General features: G+C 37.2%; 1 protein-coding gene across 2 annotated transcripts in view; it reads left to right on the top strand.

Annotated features, from left to right (window-relative positions):
• Nucleotides 1-788: 788 nt before the first annotated feature.
• The window catches only part of abhd6a (abhydrolase domain containing 6, acylglycerol lipase a), a 27052-nt gene continuing 6923 nt past the window's right edge, over nt 789-20917 (top strand). Inside the window, exons 1-5 of one of the 2 annotated variants that reach the window (XM_079844030.1) lie at nt 789-1065; nt 1883-2002; nt 6270-6426; nt 10841-10954; nt 12941-13073. In XM_079844030.1, coding sequence (XP_079700156.1) covers nt 1884-2002; nt 6270-6426; nt 10841-10954; nt 12941-13073 — 523 coding nt within the window. In that variant the 5' untranslated portion in view covers nt 789-1065; nt 1883. Of the gene's footprint in view, nt 1066-1864; nt 2003-6269; nt 6427-10840; nt 10955-12940; nt 13074-20917 lie in introns of both variants that reach the window. The other variant, XM_079844029.1, reaches the window with a different exon arrangement.

Here is a 20917-nt window from a genome sequence, read left to right on the forward strand (position 1 = left end):
CATACATACATATATATATATATATATATATATATATTTAGCTCAATTGACCTCCTTGAATAAAAGTTTTTCACATAAATGCCTGGGGCATTTGGAACGTGGCTATCCTGTCAGCCATCTTGGATTAATGATGTCATCATAGACCGTCAACAAATACAATTTTGTAATACAAGACAGTAGCCACTGTTACGATATTGCTGTCAGTCTACTGACACCCTCAAGTGGTTTGGAGAAAATTTACCATGATAAATGAACCCTAAATGGAGTTAAATTAACTGTCTACAAATGTGGACACCACTTTTGAAAGGGTTAATTACATTTATTTATTTTCCCGCGGTATTCCCCTTTAAATAAGCGCATTTCCCAGTGAAACACAATGAGCGGATAGAAGCTGATTTATTTAAATTTTTTTAAATACTGGCTTGCAAAATATGATGCTATTTTAACTTTCCAATGCGTATTATTCAAATTCAAGAATAGTTAAATTTAAGTATTTAAGTATAACTAATCAAGAGGCTGCGTTGACAGTTGATTTCTGTTACATTTCTCAACGCTAGTCACGATGGGCCAATCACAGCCGTTTGTGGTTACTGAAGAAAAAGCGAATTTTATTGAATCATTTCGTAGATATGATTTTCTTTTGTATAAGAGGTATACATTTGTGAATTCATTTATTTAATTAATTATACTTTTGATTGGACAAATGTACCCAGTAGACCAGACGTCCTCCTGAAATCTATATGAGTTTCAATGTGAGTTTTGGTTATGTGAGCGGCCACGCGCCCCCTGACGGACGTTTGTCTCAGGAAACGGAGCAACATTCACCGCCCAATGCATTCGTTCTGATGTCAGATGTGCACCTGACAGATGTTCGCTTATAATTCCTATCGACTGAACATTAATTCCCGCCTCCATTCCCCTTTAATACGAGCGAACTTCCCTGTTCGGTGAGCGCGCAGCAGTGAACGCGCTTCGAGTCTGCGCGTCTCCGTAGATCAAGGGGTGATATGATTGTGCTTTGATCGGCCTTTACTGGACATTCTCCCATTATAAGGACATTTAAAGGTATGCTTACTATGTATAAAGAGCATTTGCTTATAACATTGCGATCAAATGCGGTTCACTGTCAAGTGTATTCAAGCTCAGATCTGATATATGTTACAATACAACAATAAGTGAAGTGAAGCAATATTTAATTGCGACAATGTGTCTGAGCCAAATCTCTGCTTTGTAGTAAAAATGAAAGTGTATCATGCTCGAATTCACGTGATGTTAATAATGTTTATTGTTTCGTTTCACTTCCCATAACAGTTTTAACGGTTGATTTATATCTACTGATTATTAACCCATTGTTGTATAAATATTATATATATATATATATATATATATATATATATATATATATATATATATATATATATATATATATATATATGCGGTTATATATATATATTTGCATGTGTATACTGTATATATATTTATATAATTTATATAAATATTTCATATATAAATGTAACAAATGTTTCTTAAATATATACATGCATGTGTGTGTATTTATATATACACAGTAGGCTACAGACACATATATTATGTAAACAAACTTTTATTTAGGATGCGATTCATCGATTTGACAGCACTATATATTATGTAATTATATAAAAATGCATTATATACAACATTACATTTCCACACTTCACGCTCTTGATTGATCAGCACATCTGGGCATGAAGCCATTTCTGTTTTTTTTCTCTGTCCTTGCTTAAAATATCTTGCAGTTATGGTTAGATAATCTAATCTGTTATACTTATTAGAAGCTATCTGACACGAGGTCAGGTCAAACGCTGTATTTTGTGACGTTTGTCAGTGTTGTGTTATTTAACAGGATGGATTTGGACATGTTGAACATGTTCCTCATTGCCGGCGGGACGCTGGCGATCCCCATCCTGGCATTTGTTGCCTCTTTCATGCTCTGGCCTGCAGCTCTCATTAAAGTTTATCACTGGTAAGTGCTGGAGAGATACTTACACTTCATTTCACGATGTCCTCAGAGTTTATTAGAGCTCATTCGAAGAAGAACGTGCAAATGACCTGGATATCTCAGTATGACGTTTCAGCATTTTAACACGTTATTTCTTACAGTGCTTCCGTTAACCCTTAATCGGCCCTTGGGGTCCAGCTGACCCCACTGGACTTTTCCTCCATTTTTAAAAAGCGTTCCCTTCATCTCAGGGCCATGAGACTCTGTGACTTTTCCTAAATAATCTATCTAAACATGCACAAAAAATCTGGGCTTGATTTGGTTGTTCTAAAGGTGTGTAAAACATTTTTTACGGTTTAAGGATAGAATGAGTGCACTTGATAACGTCCACTATGGTTTCGGACACCACTATTGATAATGCCCTATTTGAGGTTATAGGGGGCGATTTCAGATTCAGGCCTTGATTACGGCGGAAAATACACAACTACACACGACATGCGAGAGAGAGAACGGTTTCTGTTCAAGTTTTTTATGGACATATTTCATATACTCTAGTGCTCTAAACATGAACCAGTATGCGCACATATTTCATCACGTCGTCTTCAAATTAAATGTTTGCAAAGGATACTAATACAGCCGTACGTCTGATCACGACCGCGATGACACGATGGGTTATTCTGCTACAGTTAATAAATAGACTGACAATTCAAAGAAGAATGGGCAAATATTGAACTGCTTTATTCTTTCTGTGTTAAACTGTGTCGTTTGTTCAGAGACTATAGTGCTTTTAAATGTATTGAAGATATCCTTAGACCTTTTAAACGTTCTTCCGCGTTTCTCCTTCGTTTTGTCAGTTTGATGTTATATAGGGCTAGATTTTTAAAATGCTTAAGGTGCCCTCAACTCTTTTTTTTCTCTCTCTCCATGTTAATATTTATATTTTAATGGTCTGTAATGAGTGTGTTGCATGTGTTTTATTGGTTGTTGTCTCCGCACAGCATCATTTTGTGGGGCTTTGCAAACCTGAATTAACTCCAGTGTGGAGTTTTTCTCCAATATTCACTCATGACAGTAAAATAGGGCATTCTGGTCAATCTACTGCAGTATTTCCTCTCTCAATCAGTGAAAATGTGGTTAAAACCCGGTAATGTATAGGGGGAAATAATACGTCATATACTGCGAAACCGATATAATTTTGAAGAATACCATGTTATAAATGTTTGGTCATACCGCCCAGCACTACCTCCCGTCACTGTAATAATCTTAAAGGGTTAGTTCACCCAAAAATGTCATTAATTACTTACCCTCATGTCGTTCGACACCCGTAAGACCTCTGTTCATCTTCAGAACACATGAAGATATTTTAGTTGAAATCTGATGGCTCTGAAAGGCCTCCATTGGCTCAATGGCACGGTTCACTCTCAAGACCCTTAAAAGGTACTAAAGACGTCGTTACAAAGTCCATCTCACTACAGTGGTTCTAAAATAACTTTATGAATCGGCGAGAATAGTTTTTGTGCGCAAAAAAACCCTAAATAACGACTTATATAGTGATGACGATTTCAAAACACGGCCTCATGAAGCTTCGAAGCGTTATGAATCAGCGAGCCGATTCATGATTCGGATCGCGTGTCAAACTGCTGAAATTTGGCGATTCAAACCGCTGAATCGACTCGCTGATTCATAACGCTTCGAAGCTTCATGATGCCGTGTTTTGAAATCGTCATCACTATATAAGTCGTTATTTCGGGGTTTTTTGCGCACAAAAACTATTCTCGCCGATTCATAAAGTTATTTTAGAACCACTGTAGTGAGATGGACTTTGTAACGACGTCTTTAGTACCTTTTAAGGGTCTTGAGAGTGTAACGTGCCATTGAGCCAATGGAGGCCTTTCAGAGCCATCAGATTTCAACTAAAATATCTTCATTTCTGTTCCGAAGATGAACGGAGGTCTGACGGGTGTCAAACGACATGAGGGTAAGTAATTAATGACAGAATTTTCATTTTTGGATGAACTAACCCTTTAATATCTTCAGTCATTTTGCTTCTCAAGTAAATGTATCCTGATTTAAGTTGAAGAAAAAAAACACAAGGACAATGATTTTTTTCAGTGTGGGTGTTTTTACTGGCAGATTTTTCAGGCTTGTATTATTAGCATGTCTCTTATCTGGTACACAGTGATAAAGCTGGTTTGTTTAACAGCCTCTTCTTTTTATCATGCCACTAAACTGTGTGAAGGGTTAGTCGTCACACATGTTCATGCATGTCTACAAGGTGCCAATGATTCAAATAGCTTTGAATAATGCATGATGTTTCTGTGCATTTAGGAAGCTGAATGTGTGTGTATGCATTAGCTGTGTGCATTTGTTGCTGATGTCAGTTGAATCTTACGCAAGCTGCCCAGTAGACTTTGGTTCTCGTAATATCTGGGAGGCAAACTTTGCTCTAAATGACACAGTCATGAAAACCGCTGTTTGCCTCCGGGCTGGACAGACTGACTGCTTCCTTCACTGTCACTTCTGGATTGCTTATGGACAGTGTTCTCTGACTCAGAAAGCATCAAATATAGGCGTTGTGCATTTTGAACATGATTCCCCAAGCGAGTCTTGTGATCGGACCAAGGGCGCAGGAGACATTTTTACTCCCCATCATGTTTTAAAATTGCCTGATCATTAATAGAATAATATTGATTATTGTTACAATACGAACTAAGTGTAATAAGAAGTACATATGAATGATCAAAACTTAGGGATGAGCAAAATGCCTGCATAATGCCAAATCTTTCCCCTGGAGACCAGCCTTTTATGTGGGATGTCTCAACTTTCTACCTTGCACAATTTACTTTGATAATTTTGTATTGCTTGAATTACTTACAATGAATGTGATGTTCGTTGTCAGAAGTTTTAGTTAGCGAATCGCGAAGGCTACTTTCCCTTATCAAAAGTGCGGGGGTCGATCCCCATCTGGATTGGGCTAAATCGGTAGATGATAGCCATACGTTGGGTGCGATATTGTGACTTGGGCCAGTAAGCAACACCATTGCAACCATTTTTGCATCCTAGTGGTGAAATTTGCACAGGTAAACTTCACTTGCATTTGCTTCAGAAAATGTAAAAATAGCATGCATGACATGTAAGCATTTTAAACTTTTAGTACCATTGTATATATCAAATTACCATCTATTTTACATGCAGAACATAATATTTGCATAATAGCATCCATCAGCATGGACTTTTATTTTCATGCAATTTTTGTTCTTGGATCTATTGACAGAAATGCCATATAATATACATAACTATGTTTTCAGTGGTGTATAAAGACCTTACATAATGAACCGTTATGTTTTTATTACCACACCGCGGGTAGACCTGTCACGATAACAAATTTTGCTGGACGATAAATTGGCCAAGAAATTATTGCGATAAACGATAATATTGTCGTTCAGAGACCATTTTCATCTAAAATAATGATAATGGCATAATAATGCAGGTACACCTTTTTAAAGATCAATACATTTTTATTTCTAAACACTATTTAACACTGAAAACGGAAAACATTTTAAATATCCACAATAAATGAACAAAACAACCAAAAACGATAAAAGCAATGGACTCTCAGTCTGTTAACAAAAAATGAACTTGAATATATACCAAAAACAATGAATAAAATGGATGAAAACTGCAACAGATGATTGTGTTTTAGGTGCATATTAGGGGTGGCACGGTTCACAAAACCCAAGGTTTGTATCACGGTTAGGGTCACGGTTTTCGGTTCTGTACGGTTCTTGTTGTTTTTTCTTTTAATCGTTAACACTCCAGAACTTTACTTCAGTATATGATATTTAGCTTAATTATCCACAATTTAGGATACAGTATTAACATTTTTTTTTATATCATGTAATCATGTTCAAACTGAATTTAACTTAACTTTAAGCACATTATTGGGACCATCTCTGAGGAAAGATAGGTGAGATTTTGATACAGCAAGAGAGAAGACATTGATGACATGCTTTTCATTTATTTGGCAAAAAAAGGAGAATATGTATTGCTATCTCTACAGGAACTTATGTGCCTTTTTAGCACACAAAGATTAAGCTGAAGAATTAACTTGCATTTATCAAACTGCCAACTTCAGTGTAGCTTTAAGTGTCAGCATCCGTAGCTTCTCTATGTGCTCCGAAAGGAAGGGGTGAGCGGTGGACGGTTGCAATTCACAACCTCACCACTAGATGCTGCTAAAATGTACACACTGAACCTTTAATTCAAGTCTTTTTGGTGATTTGTTCAACAGGTATTGGCGCAGAAGGCTGGGGATGCAGGTGAATTATGCAGAATATGAAGGATATCGCTTCTCTTTCTCTCACAGAGGGAATCCAGGCTCACGTCCGTCCATCCTCATGTTACACGGATTCTCTGCACACAAGGACATGTGGCTCGGTGTGGTCAAGGCAAGAAACCACAACAGTTCACACTCAAACATGTTATTAAAGGGGGAAAAAATCATATAAAAGGCTCAGAAATAATGATCAACAAATCACATAATCTGACGGTTGTGACATGATTTTGAAATCATTACTTTGTTCTTAAAGGTCCCATGGCATGACATTTTCATTTTATGAGGTTTTTTAACATTAATATGAGTTCCCCTAGCTTGTCTATGGCTAGAAATTTCGATGGGTGTAAACCGAGTTCTGTGTGTCCGGCTCTGCCTTTGAGAAATTGAGAGCTCAGGCGAGCCGATCGGGAATATTCCCTGTATGTCGTCATATGGGGAGCGGTTTCCTCCCCTTCCTCTGCTTTGCCCGCCCAGAGAATTTGGAGAAAATGAATTCAGTTTATCGGTCACGATGTCAGCACAGGCTTTACAAACGTAGACTTTTACGAGACAGATTCGACAGCACCGCCACAAACAGTGAGTAGCAGTGTCCATTAATCCATAAAAGTGTCCTGTTATCCTGCACAACAAAGCTCTTACTGTATTTCTGTCGATGTCATGTTTTTGTTGGTTGTGGTCAAAACATTTTGTGAGAGAAAACTCATTGCAATGACGAGATCACAGCATTCACTGATCAACAGACCGACTGTGTACTCAATGCTCATCACTGCAGCCGTTCATGTGATGGGAAAAGATCTAAAAATAATGCTATAATCAACATTTTCACCATTCGTTCATCTCGACGGCTGTGATGGTAAAAAACGTAGTTCCACGTGTTACAAAGTTGGTAGAATAAGGAGGAAGACAACAGGGTTGGTGTGACTGGGACTTGTGTTTATTCAGAGCTCTCAGATACAAACAAAATAAACATGCGCTCTCACCAACTCGGTACAATAAATCTTTCTCAGCTAGCTTGTGTGCCCAGTCCGTTTCTCTCTCTGGCAGCGCTTGCAGACCTCGCTAAACCACGCCCCCTCTGCAACATAATCTAATACTCATTTCAAATGCAAAGATGTCGGCCAATCACAACAGTGGCCGTTTTCACTGAAGTCTCACAGCAGACACGCCCCTGAAACAGAGCATTCAAGCCAGAGGGGTAATAACAGTATAGAAAAAATGCCTTTTATTTCTAAATTATGACATTTTATGATGTAAAAATCATACTAACAATATAAGTAGACCTCAGGAAACATTATAAAATAATAGAAAAATGCCATGCCATGGGAGCTTTAAAGGGATAGTTCACTCAAAAATGACATTTCTGTCATTAATTACTCACCCTCATGTCATTCCAAATCCGTAAGACCTTGTTCATCTTCAGAACACAAATGAAGATATTTTTGATGAAATATTTCTGAACCCTCCATAGACAGTTATAAGCACAGGTAGGAATACCTGCAAGGCATTTCTGCCTGACGCACCTCCGACGGTGTAATTTATAATTTGTTACATTTATATAGCGCTTTTCTAGGCAAAGTGCTTTACACATAGAAGGGGGGAATCTCCTCAACCACCACCAATGTGCAGCACCACCTGGATGATGCGACGGCAGTTATTTTGCGCCAGAACGCCCACCACACACCAGCCGATTGGTGGAGAGGAGACCGAGTAATGAAGCCAATCATATATACACTCACCTAAAGGATTATTAGGAACACCTGTTCAATTTCTCATTAATGCAATTATCTAATCAACCAATCACATGGCAGTTGCTTCAATGCATTTAGGGATGTGGTCCTGGTCAAGACAATCTCCTGAACTCCGAACTGAATGTCAGAATGGGAAAGAAACGTGATTTAAGCAATTTTGAGCGTGGCATGGTTGTTGGTGCCAGACGGGCCGGTCTGAGTATTTCCCAATCTGCTCAGTTACTGGGATTTTCACGCACAACCATTTCTAGGGTTTACAAAGAATGGTGTGAAAAGGGAAAAACATCCAGTATGCGGCAGTCCTGTGGGCGAAAATGCCTTGTTGATGCTAGAGAATGGGCCGACTGATTCAAGCTGATAGAAGAGCAACTTTGACTGAAATAACCACTTGTTACAACCGAGGTATGCAGCAAAGCATTTGTGAAGCCACAACACACACAACCTTGAGGCGGATGGGCTACAACAGCAGAAGACCCCACCGGGTACCACTCATCTCCACTACAAATAGGAAAAAGAGGCGACAATTTGCACGAGCTCACCAAAATTGGACAGTTGAAGACTGGAAAAATGTTGCCTGGTCTGATGAGTCTCGATTTCTGTTGAGACATTCAGATGGTAGAGTCAGAATTTGGCATAAACAGAATGAGAACATGGATCCATCATGCCTTGTTACCACTGTGCAGGCTGGTGGTGGTGGTGTAATGGTGTGGGGGATGTTTTCTTGGCACACTTTAGGCCCCTTAGTGCCAATTGGACATTGTTTAAATGCCACAGCCTACCTGAGCATTGTTTCTGACCATGTCCATCCCTTTATGACCACCATGTCCCCATCCTCTGATGGCTACTTCCAGCAGGATAATGCACCGTCACAAAGCTCCAATCATTTCATATTGGTTTCTTGAACATGACAATGAGTTCACTGAACTAAAATGGCCCCCACAGTCACCAGATCTCAACCCAATTGAGCATCTTTGGGATGTGGTGGAACGGGAGCTTCGTGCCCTGGATGTGCATCCCACAAATCTCCATCAACTGCAAAATGCTATCCTATCAATATGGGCCAACATTTCTAAAGAATGCTTTCAGCACCTTGTTGAATCAATTCCACATAGAATTAAGGCAGTTCTGAAGGCGTAGTATTAGTATGGTGTTCCTAATAATCCTTTAGGTGAGTGTATATATGGGGATGATTAGGAGATCAGGATGCCGGGGTTACACCCCTACTCTTTATCAAAGGACATCCTGGGATTTTTAATGACCACAGAGAGTCAGGACCTCAGTTTAACGTCTCATCCGAAGGACGGTGCTTGTTACAGTATCGTGTCCCCATCACTATACTGGGGCATTAGGACTCACACAGACCACTTAGCTTCAGTGGGAAACCAGTCTTGGGCTACAGGGTGATATGCTGCTAGCGGCCATATCAGCATGCCACCCTGCCTCTGTGCATGCAGCGGATAGGTCTGCGTACTTCTCCTTTTTCCTCTCAAAAGCAGACTCTAGGCTGTCTTCCCATGGCACAGTCAGTTCAACCATAATAACCGTTCTTGTGATGGTAGACCAGAGCACAATGGCCAGAGGGAGGTTACGGGGATCTGCAGAACACCGGCTTACCGTTGACCGATGCTGTTCACGTGAGCATGCGTGTGATGCTAGAGATAGATTTTGAGGTCTGCTACCCGGGCTAATGTTTAATATACAGCCTTGGGTTCAGGTTGGGTTCGGTTTTGTAACTAAGAAAAAATAAACTGGCTCTATACATACTGTGTTGTGACTGAAAGAGAACGCGCGCGAGAGAGAGAGAAAGCATGCACAGAAATACATGCATGCATACTTACACACACACATATACATAGGCTATATATATACCATTTTTAATTTTGATCATTAAAATAGGCTATATCATTTATATCACAAAACTGTTTTGCGAATGTGCTACCGCTCTCGCGCGCTATTTCGGTCACAACACAGCAGACGACAGCAAGCAAACATTAACCATGAGTGCGATAACGCAAACAATTACTGAGGGAAAACTTATCACGGTTCCAAAAGCTGCACTCTTAAGAATTGACCTATCGGTAAGCCCCGCCCCTCGAACACAGATGAGCCAATGGCAGTTGAGTATCAGTTGCGATGGGACCGGAACTCGGACATCTTTAGGTTTCAGCGCCATAGAGAAACTATTTCCTCAATGACAAAACTACTATTCATGATAATAAAATCAGTTGACTTTATTTCTGTCTCTGCATTATGTGTTTAGTTTTTCATATCCAGACAAAACAGACTTTAAAATATCTTAAAATATGAAACAAACAAAATTATTATTGCATTTTTGACAACTGCTTACACACAAAATCTGTTCATGTCAAGCTATTTCTCAGCCTTTGACTCAGTTTTCAATCACATAAAACACTTTTCTCAAAACGCTACACACAATTCTCTGCCTAAAACACAATCTAACAGGAAGTGACTTGCTTTGCTTTTCCAAACACCACCAATCAAAATGCTACACTCACCAGGTCTCACACACACACACACACACACACACACACACACACACACACACACACACTCCTCACATGTGCCAACACTAGAGAGCTCTCGGATTTCATCAGAAACATCTTCATTTGTGTCTGAAGGTCTGACGGGTTTGCAACGACATGAGGGAGAGTGAATAATGACAGAATATTCAATTTTGGGGGAACTATCCCTTATATAAATGGATCAGATCATAAAGTAAAAGGATAAATGTTTGACTGATGTTCTTTGCTTTTGTAGTTTCTCCCTAGAAATGTGCACTTGGTGTGTGTTGACATGCCGGGACATGAAGGTACGACACGCACCGGTGCTGAGGATTATTCCATAGAGGGCCAAGTCAAACGGATACATCAGGTGGGAAATTAATAAAATAATAATAATAATAATAATGTAATAAAAATAATCATTTTTAAATAAATGTATAATTTATAATTTACACTTAACCGCATCATCATAAAAAAATTACATTTCAATCCCTCCCTATTCTAGCTAATGCTACTCTAAGTAATTTCTGAAACTTCATATATTTATATATATATATATATATATATATATATATATATATATATATATATATATATATATATATATATATATATATATATATATATATATAATCCCCAAGATATATTTAAAAAGTATCAACAGTATTTTATTTTTAAATTATTTATTTTTAATACATACATTTAATACATAGTCCCATTTTTAAAAATCTGTTCCATAGAGGGCCAAGTCAAATGTATACATCAGGTGGGAAAATGATTTCATGGATGTAGTAAAAACATGTTTAATATTAAAATTGTGTTAAATTAAAAAGTAACACATTTAATTACACACACACACACACACACACACACACACACACACACACACACACACACACACACACACACACACACACACACACACACACACACACAAACACACACACACACACACACATATCCACAAGATGTAAGATTAAGTTATAATAATAATAATTTAATGTCAAATTGTTTATTTTTAATTCATACAAAGTAGATAAATATAAGTCCCTGTTCCTAAAATCTGTCACTTGTGTAATGTGTGATGTAATGTAACTTGAATTCCCAGCCACTGACCCAGTTTTTCTGTCTGGCTGAGCATCACACAGTATGTGTAGACTAATACGTTTCTCTTGATGACACAGTGGATTTATTAGGCTTACATGTTGAGATTTCTCTGAAGGATCTTGAGATCAGTGAAAAGCCCTTGTGTCTTCAATATCTCTATTCTTCTCCCAGAGCTAATCAGCTCTCCTTCAACAGCACAGACTTGTGCCTAAAATAGATGCCCTTCTTCAAACCCGGGGCACTGTGTTTCCCAGCATGAAATATACGGCCCGTACATGATTGATTTTGGCTCATTTAAGGTTGTCTGTCATTTAAAGCAACTTACTGATTTGCACGGATGAGCAGACTCGAGCTGATTACACCGAATGAGGCATTTTCTGGAGCTTTGTTTCTGGAAGAAGGGTGAACCTCCTTGTTTTGATGAATGCAGATTAAAAATAACCTGTTTTATTTGATGAGTGTCTGAATACTGTTGCATCACCCTTATGCAGCTAAGATACACAAAATCAGGCATAACATTATGACAAGTGAATAACACTGACGATCTCTTCATCACCTGTTAGTGGGTGGGATATATTAGGCAGCAAGTGAACATTTTGTCCTCAGAGTTGATGTGTTAGAAGCAGGAAAAATGGGCAAGTGTAAGGATTTGAGCAAGTTTGACAAGGGCCAGATTGTGACGGGTCAGAGCATCTCCAAAACTGCAGCTCTTGTGTGGTGTTCCTGGTCTGCAGTGGTCAGTCTCTATCAAAAGTGCTCCAAGGAAGGACCAGTGGAGAACCAGCCACAGGGTCATGGGCGGCCAAGGCTCATTGATGCATGTGGGGAGCGAAAGCTGGCCCGTGTGGGCCGATCAAACTGAGAAGTTAATGCTGGTTCTGATAGAAAGGATCTGCTGCTAACATCTTGTTGCCAGATACCAAGCCTGGAGTCCAAGCCTTGATGGGTCAACAAAAGGGGGACCAACACAATATTAGTCAGGTGGTCATAATGTTATCCCTGATGATTGTATATCCCAGCTAAAAGGGAATGTTCTCAGAACGTCAATTATGAGCAAACGTTCCTCCATGAACGTTAATAGAATTTTTTTATGTACTACTTGTTTTTAAAATGTTCCCATAATGTTTGCAAAATGATCAAATGGAATGTTTCGTATTACCAAGAAAAAACACTTCTACAACATAAAAAAAACTGGATGTTTATTTAATAACAGCTGGTTGTATTTTCTCCTGTTTTCCTCTTTATGTAGTTTGTGAAGAGCATCGGTTTGAGCAAAAAGCCTTTCCATCTGATCGGCACGTCGATGGGTGGAAACGTAGCAGGAGTGTATGCTGCCCGTCACCCGTCTGATCTCTGCGGCGTCACTCTCATCTGTCCAGCAGGTCTGTCCTGTGTGTGTGTGTGTGTGTGTGTGTTCATGTTTTTCTATCCCGGTGGGAACTTCAACCTGAATGCACACTGACTCACGAGGTCCCCATGAGAAAACAAGCTTATAAATCATTCAGAATGACTTTTTTTCACATGTAAAACTGCAGAAAGTTTTGTGTGATGGGCAGGTTTAGGGGTTGGTTTATTGTCAGTGATGGGAATAACAGCGTTATAGATAAATATTTTAATTTGTTCAGTAACGAGTAATCAAACGAATTACTGTTTCTCCCGTTACAATGCCGTTAGCGTTACTGAGAATAAAATACGGCGTTACTATTATTGAGCTCACCGAAGCGGTTTTCATCCGATCAGGCTCTCTGTCAGTCGGACCTGCAACGTGTTTTGGTCTGGTTGGTGTTTGTGTGTGTGTGTGTGTGTGTGTGCGGGTGTGCGTGGGTGGAGTGGTACACATAACAGATGATGATTGGTGGGTGGGAGACAAGGTTGAGGTTGATAGGTTGAGTTCACACACACACACACACACACACGCACACACATATATGCACAGTCACACACACCAACGACCAGGAGGAGTCAGAGCGATGGCAAGTCCAACGACTTCAAAGGTAGCTTTCTCAAACTGGAAGTATAAGCGCTACTTTTCCCTCGTTGAGGTGAAAGGTCAGAATGTTTATGTAACATGCAACTTATGCCCAGGAAGAAAGAGTCTCTCCACGTCTGTGGCCAGTCATTCTAATCTAATGAAGCCTCACATCATCACATGCCGCCACAAAATCAGTGGCTAAAAACCCAGATGATAACGTGAGCTCCACTACTAAAGGAGTAGTACTGATAATATTTACACTATATTTACACTATAGTAGGCCTACTGATAATATTTACACAATATTTACACTATAGTAGGCCTACTGATAATATTTACACTATATTTACACTATATTTACACTATAGTAGGTCTACTGATAATATTTACACTATATTTACACTATAGTAGGCCTACTGATAATATTTACACTATAGTAGGCCTACTGATAATATTTACACTATATTTACACTATAGTAGGCCTACTGATAATATTTACACTATATTTACACTATAGTAGGCCTACTGATAATATTTACACTATATTTACACTATAGTAGGCCTACTGATAATATTTACACTATATTTACACTATAGTAGGCCTACTGATAATATTTACACTATATTTACACACTATATTTACACTATAGTAGGTCTACTGATAATATTTACACTATATTTACACTATAGTAGGCCTACTGATAATATTTACACTATATTTACACTATAGTAGGCCTACTGATAATATTTACACTATATTTACACTATATTTACACAATATTTACACTATAGTAGGTCTACTGATAATATTTACACTATATTTACACTATAGTAGGCCTACTGATAATATTTACACTATAGTAGGCCTACTGATAATATTTACACTATAGTAGGCCTACTGATAATATTTACACTATATTTACACTATAGTAGGCCTACTGATAATATTTACACTATATTTACACTATAGTAGGCCTACTGATAATATTTACACTATATTTACACTATATTTACACTATAGTAGGTCTACTGATAATATTTACACTATATTTACACTATAGTAGGCCTACTGATAATATTTACACTATATTTACACAATATTTACACTATAGTAGGTCTACTGATAATATTTACACTATATTTACACTATAGTAGGCCTACTGATAATATTTACACTATAGTAGGCCTACTGATAATATTTACACTATAGTAGGCCTACTGATAATATTTACACTATATTTACACTATAGTAGGCCTACTGATAATATTTACACTATATTTACACTATAGTAGGCCTACTGATAATATTTAAACTATATTTACACTATATTTACACTATAGTAGGTCTACTGATAATATTTACACTATATTTACACTATAGTAGGCCTACTGATAATATTTACACTATATTTACACTATATTTACACAATATTTACACTATAGTAGGTCTACTGATAATATTTACACTATATTTACACTATAGTAGGCCTACTGATAATATTTACACTATAGTAGGCCTACTGATAATATTTACACTATAGTAGGCCTACTGATAATATTTACACTATATTTACACTATAGTAGGCCTACTGATAATATTTACACTATATTTACACTATAGTAGGCCTACTGATAATATTTACACTATATTTACACTATATTTACACTATAGTAGGTCTACTGATAATATTTACACTATATTTACACTATAGTAGGCCTACTGATAATATTTACACTATATTTACACAATATTTACACTATAGTAGGTCTACTGATAATATTTACACTATATTTACACTATAGTAGGCCTACTGATAATATTTACACTATAGTAGGCCTACTGATAATATTTACACTATAGTAGGCCTACTGATAATATTTACACTATATTTACACTATAGTAGGCCTACTGATAATATTTACACTATATTTACACTATAGTAGGCCTACTGATAATATTTAAACTATATTTACACTATATTTACACTATAGTAGGTCTACTGATAATATTTACACTATATTTACACTATAGTAGGCCTACTGATAATATTTACACTATATTTACACTATATTTACACAATATTTACACTATAGTAGGTCTACTGATAATATTTACACTATATTTACACTATAGTAGGCCTACTGATAATATTTACACTATAGTAGGCCTACTGATAATATTTACACTATAGTAGGCCTACTGATAATATTTACACTATATTTACACTATAGTAGGCCTACTGATAATATTTACACTATATTTACACTATAGTAGGCCTACTGATAATATTTACACTATATTTACACTATATTTACACTATAGTAGGTCTACTGATAATATTTACACTATATTTACACTATAGTAGGCCTACTGATAATATTTACACTATATTTACACAATATTTACACTATAGTAGGTCTACTGATAATATTTACACTATATTTACACTATAGTAGGCCTACTGATAATATTTACACTATAGTAGGCCTACTGATAATATTTACACTATAGTAGGCCTACTGATAATATTTACACTATATTTACACTATAGTAGGCCTACTGATAATATTTACACTATATTTACACTATAGTAGGCCTACTGATAATATTTAAACTATATTTACACTATATTTACACTATAGTAGGTCTACTGATAATATTTACACTATATTTACACTATAGTAGGCCTACTGATAATATTTACACTATATTTACACACTATATTTACACTATAGTAGGCCTACTGATAATATTTACACTATATTTACACTATAGTAGGCCTACTGGTAATATTTACACTATATTTACACTATAGTAGGCCTACTGATAATATTTACACTATAGTAGGTCTACTGATAATATTTACACTATAGTAGGCCTACTGATAATATTTACACTATAGTAGGCCTACTGATAATATTTACACTATAGTAGGCCTACTGATAATATTTACACTATATTTACACTATAGTAGGCCTACTGATAATATTTACACTATATTTACACTATAGTAGGCCTACTGATAATATTTACACTATATTTACACTATAGTAGGCCTACTGATAATATTTACACTATATTTACACACTATATTTACACTATAGTAGGCCTACTGATAATATTTACACTATATTTACACTATAGTAGGCCTACTGATAATATTTACACTATAGTAGGTCTACTGATAATATTTACAATAATGCATTGAATTTGATAGGTGTCTCTCACATTGTCCCACAGAAACGTTACAATAGTGTACATTAATGTACAATATTTTATAATAAAAATGTATTCTATTTAGTGTCCAATTCATTCATTTAACATGCAATATTTGTAACGGGTTGGTGTACCAGGAACAAATAGAGGACACAGGAGATGCAGATTTAGACGTATTTTAATTCACAATGAACTCAAGGCAGGCAAAAAACACAACTTAACATAATGGTGACCAGACAAGGAGTGAATGAACAGGGAGGAACTTAAATAGAGAACAAAAACGAGATAATTAACAAGACACAGCTGAACAGAACTAGACTAATGAGGGTAACCAAGGAAACAGACTAGTGGCGGGAAACTAAGACAAAGGAACATGTGACAGAATCAAAAACACAACCAAAACAGACTAGACATGTGACAATATTGGGGCATCCAAGTTATTTGACATATTTGAAGAAAAAAAAAAGTAACACCGTAGTTACTTTCCCTGGTAATTAGTTACTTTTATAATGATGTAACGCAGTTACTAACTCAGTTACTATTTGTAAGAAGTAACTAGTAACTATAACGAATTACTTTTTTAAAGTAACGTGCCCATCACTGGTTATTGTGAGGGGAGAGAATATAGGGTACAAAGGGGCTAAAGGCTCCACGGGGTAAAAGGCTCCTTTGATTTTATTCTCCTCTAAACCACTAGACGGCACAAAAACTTGCCTCAGCGCTTTCCAAAACATCCGCTTTTCAAGATGCACGTGAAAAATTTGTCTGATCCTTGACGTGATCACGGGCAGCAGCGCAAAGTTGATTCTGCACTAATTTGATCTAATATTTGATGTTTTTAATATTTTTTGTAGATTTAAGTAGCAAATAAGAATCGCTGAAATTGTTGAATATATTTTGAGACAAAGGTCTACTTAAAGAGCACCTATTATGGCATTTAAAATGTTCCAAATATTGTTTTAGAAGTCCCCAACAACAGTTTTGCGTGCATGCAATGACAAAAAAGACTTAAGTTTTCTTATAACATGCATTTATTTTTACCTGTTTTGACAGCGATTCTCAAATGATTCCTTTAGTGATTCACTTTTCAAAACCCCGCCTTTACGTGACGCTAATCTGCGGTGATTGGTCCGATGACCCAGTCAGTTGTGATAGGTATCAGTGATGCGCGGGTCAATGTATAAACAACCCGCACCCGACCGACGTTTTCAACTAACCCGCCCGCAACTCGGACCGCAAAAAAAAGAAGAAAATATTGTACCCGACCCGCTTCCTGACCCGCATTTTTTAAAAGTAGTAAATGCTCATCGTAGCTAATTGGGCAATTGAGAAAATGTTTCAGGCCCTGGCGTGGTGCGCTCAGAGGTGCAGCAGCGAGAGCAGGAAGTTCTTGAGGCGGCCCATCATTTTCCATTTCAGCTCCAGATGCATATTATTGATGAACGCGATGTTTATGTTTCGACCCGGCTTGAAGAATTCATCAGCCCACATTTGGAAAACATTTGGAAAAGTGTGAAAGCCCTTAGGAGCGCAAACTGTTATTTTTCTGAATGCTGTATGATATAGCCTATAGTGTTATGTAATACAGGCTTGATTTATTCATTTATTTCGTTTAATTTTCTTAACAATTAAGATGCTGCATGTGTTTATCCAGTCTAATCGAAGTGTGCGTCTCTCCCCCGACTTTCCCAACAAAAATCCCGCCCCCTCTCAGAAAATACATAAAACTGACTTTAAATGCGTTTAAAAGTAGCCTATTAAAATGGTACAATGGCATTGCTCAGTTCAACGTTTTGGGAAATCGGGCATTTTGTCCCGCGTCAGCATTTATTCAAAAGTTAATAACGCTCAACATTCAAAAGGTAAATAAGGATTTATTGACGATCCGACCGACCGTGACCCGAATATAATTAAAAATATTTTTGGATGACTCGTAACCGCGGGTAACCGCGGGTGGCCGCGGGCACCCGCTCATTTTGGATCAACCCGCGCATCACTGATAGGTATAGTCTGTGCAAATATTTTCGGAAACGGAACGCCCATCACCATAAATGGTTTTCGGTTTAACCTCTTAACTGGATTGAGGGCACATTCGTCCTCAAGCTTTATTTGTTTAAATTAGCTCAAATGACTGTCAGATGTAAGTAATTACCACGTCAATCTATACATCATTTAAAAGATCTAAGAGTCAAGCTTCCATTTTTTACCTCTGTTTTATTCTCAAAGTCTTATAGTGACAGTAATTTGTTAATATGTGTCAGGAGTTATGAATATGAAAACCGCGTCGGTACCGTTTGATTGTAATATGAGCCTCAGCTGATCTCATTCATAAAAAAACTCCTCTATTCTCCTCACGAAGACTCGCGACAAATCAACATCCCTCAGGGCTTTTAGTTCAAAAGTGTGCAGATGAGGAGACATATTGATAGATTCTCATATGTCTGGGTCAAATTTCTAAACAGAGGAGTATTTTTTATTCAATACTTCCTCAAAATGGGCAGTTATAGCCTAATCATGAGCGATTGAGTCTCTTTTGTGTTGTTTTCAATTCATACTGGCAGCCGGAGGGCGCTCTGTGCACATGTAGTCCATGTACAGACAGACGAAGAAGAACCATGTGCCATAATAGAAGTCCATAATAAAAGCTTCCTGAGATCGCGAAACATGCAAATAGAGACATTTGAAGACTAATAAACACACAATCGCGACGATGTATGGTTTGTCTTCAAGCCACTTAGTCTTCAAATGCTCATCCTTGGGCAGATGAAAGAAGTTTGCTTTTGAGTCGCACTTCAGAACAGCGTCTCGTTGCCATGATGTTTTCTAGTTTTCACTGGCGTCTTGGAGCGCAATAAGTGGGCGTATCGTATTCAAATAACTTGACAAGTTGACGTCATCTAGTCAGAGAAAAAGCTTCGGTCTTCTAACGATTCTTAAAAATGACTCCGAGTCGACTCTTACTTTTGAAAGAAAATAACTATATATACGGTGCACGGTCATATTTCAAACTTTGCAGGATGTTTTTGTTCACTTAGATCTATTTTACACACTACATGAAAGGTACATTTCAAAATTCCATGATAGGTGCTCTTTAATGATTTTCAGTTTTGTTCAAGGTAATTAAAACAACAGTGTTTGTTATGCAATAACAATGTAAAAGTATGGTATTTGGGGTAAAAGGCTGCGCTGCTGTTGGGGCGAAAGACAATAACATGATAATAAACAGCTGTCTTTTCCATTAAATATCATATATTAAGTTAGGTGTCCACCGTAGAGATTTATAATGAAGCAATCTTATTTAAAAATATATAAATCATATCATATAAAAAAAAAAAAAATATTGTTACTACTGTAAATCTACATTAAATTATTATGGCATCTCATTCAATGCTTTCAGAATCCTTACTTTTTTAAATATATTAACTCGTTTCTATATGAACATATTTTTATGACAGCATATTTATTGAACAAAAATGTTATTTATCAAAATAAACAGAACATCGTTAAAAAGTAAGTGATTGTTTTGAACAAGTATTAACTTAGCTAACTTAACATAATTTTAGCTAAAGTATTTGTACAAATAATGTGTCTTTTGCCCTGTGTGTCTGTGCACCCTCAGAAATAAAGGTACAGTGGAGGGTCAATTAAGTTAGTTTTCCTCATTTAGAGCAGGGCAAGTTCGGTCCTAGAGAGCCGCTGTCCTGCAGAGTTTGGCTCCAACCCTGAAAGACGTCTATAGAAGCTGTTATTGAGAACTATTACACGGCTCTGTGGAATACTTGATTCTGATTGGTCAATCGCACTTTCCAGCGGTATGTTATTATTCCCAGATAACAACCGCCAAAATGAATAACACACCGCTCATCCGGGTACTACGAGTCTGTCGTTGACTGTCTGGCGCCATCTTGTGACTGAAAAACACTAAACCACCACAGCTTACAAAGGAAGACTTCAAGGGTTTCACGACCAGAACTTTATAAAGTTTTAAATATGGATATTTTTCTTAAATTCGCTTCAGAAGGCCTTTATTAACCCAC

Source organism: Gobio gobio (assembly GCF_949357685.1).
Source record: "Gobio gobio genome assembly, chromosome: 19".
NCBI lineage: Eukaryota > Metazoa > Chordata > Actinopteri > Cypriniformes > Gobionidae > Gobio > Gobio gobio.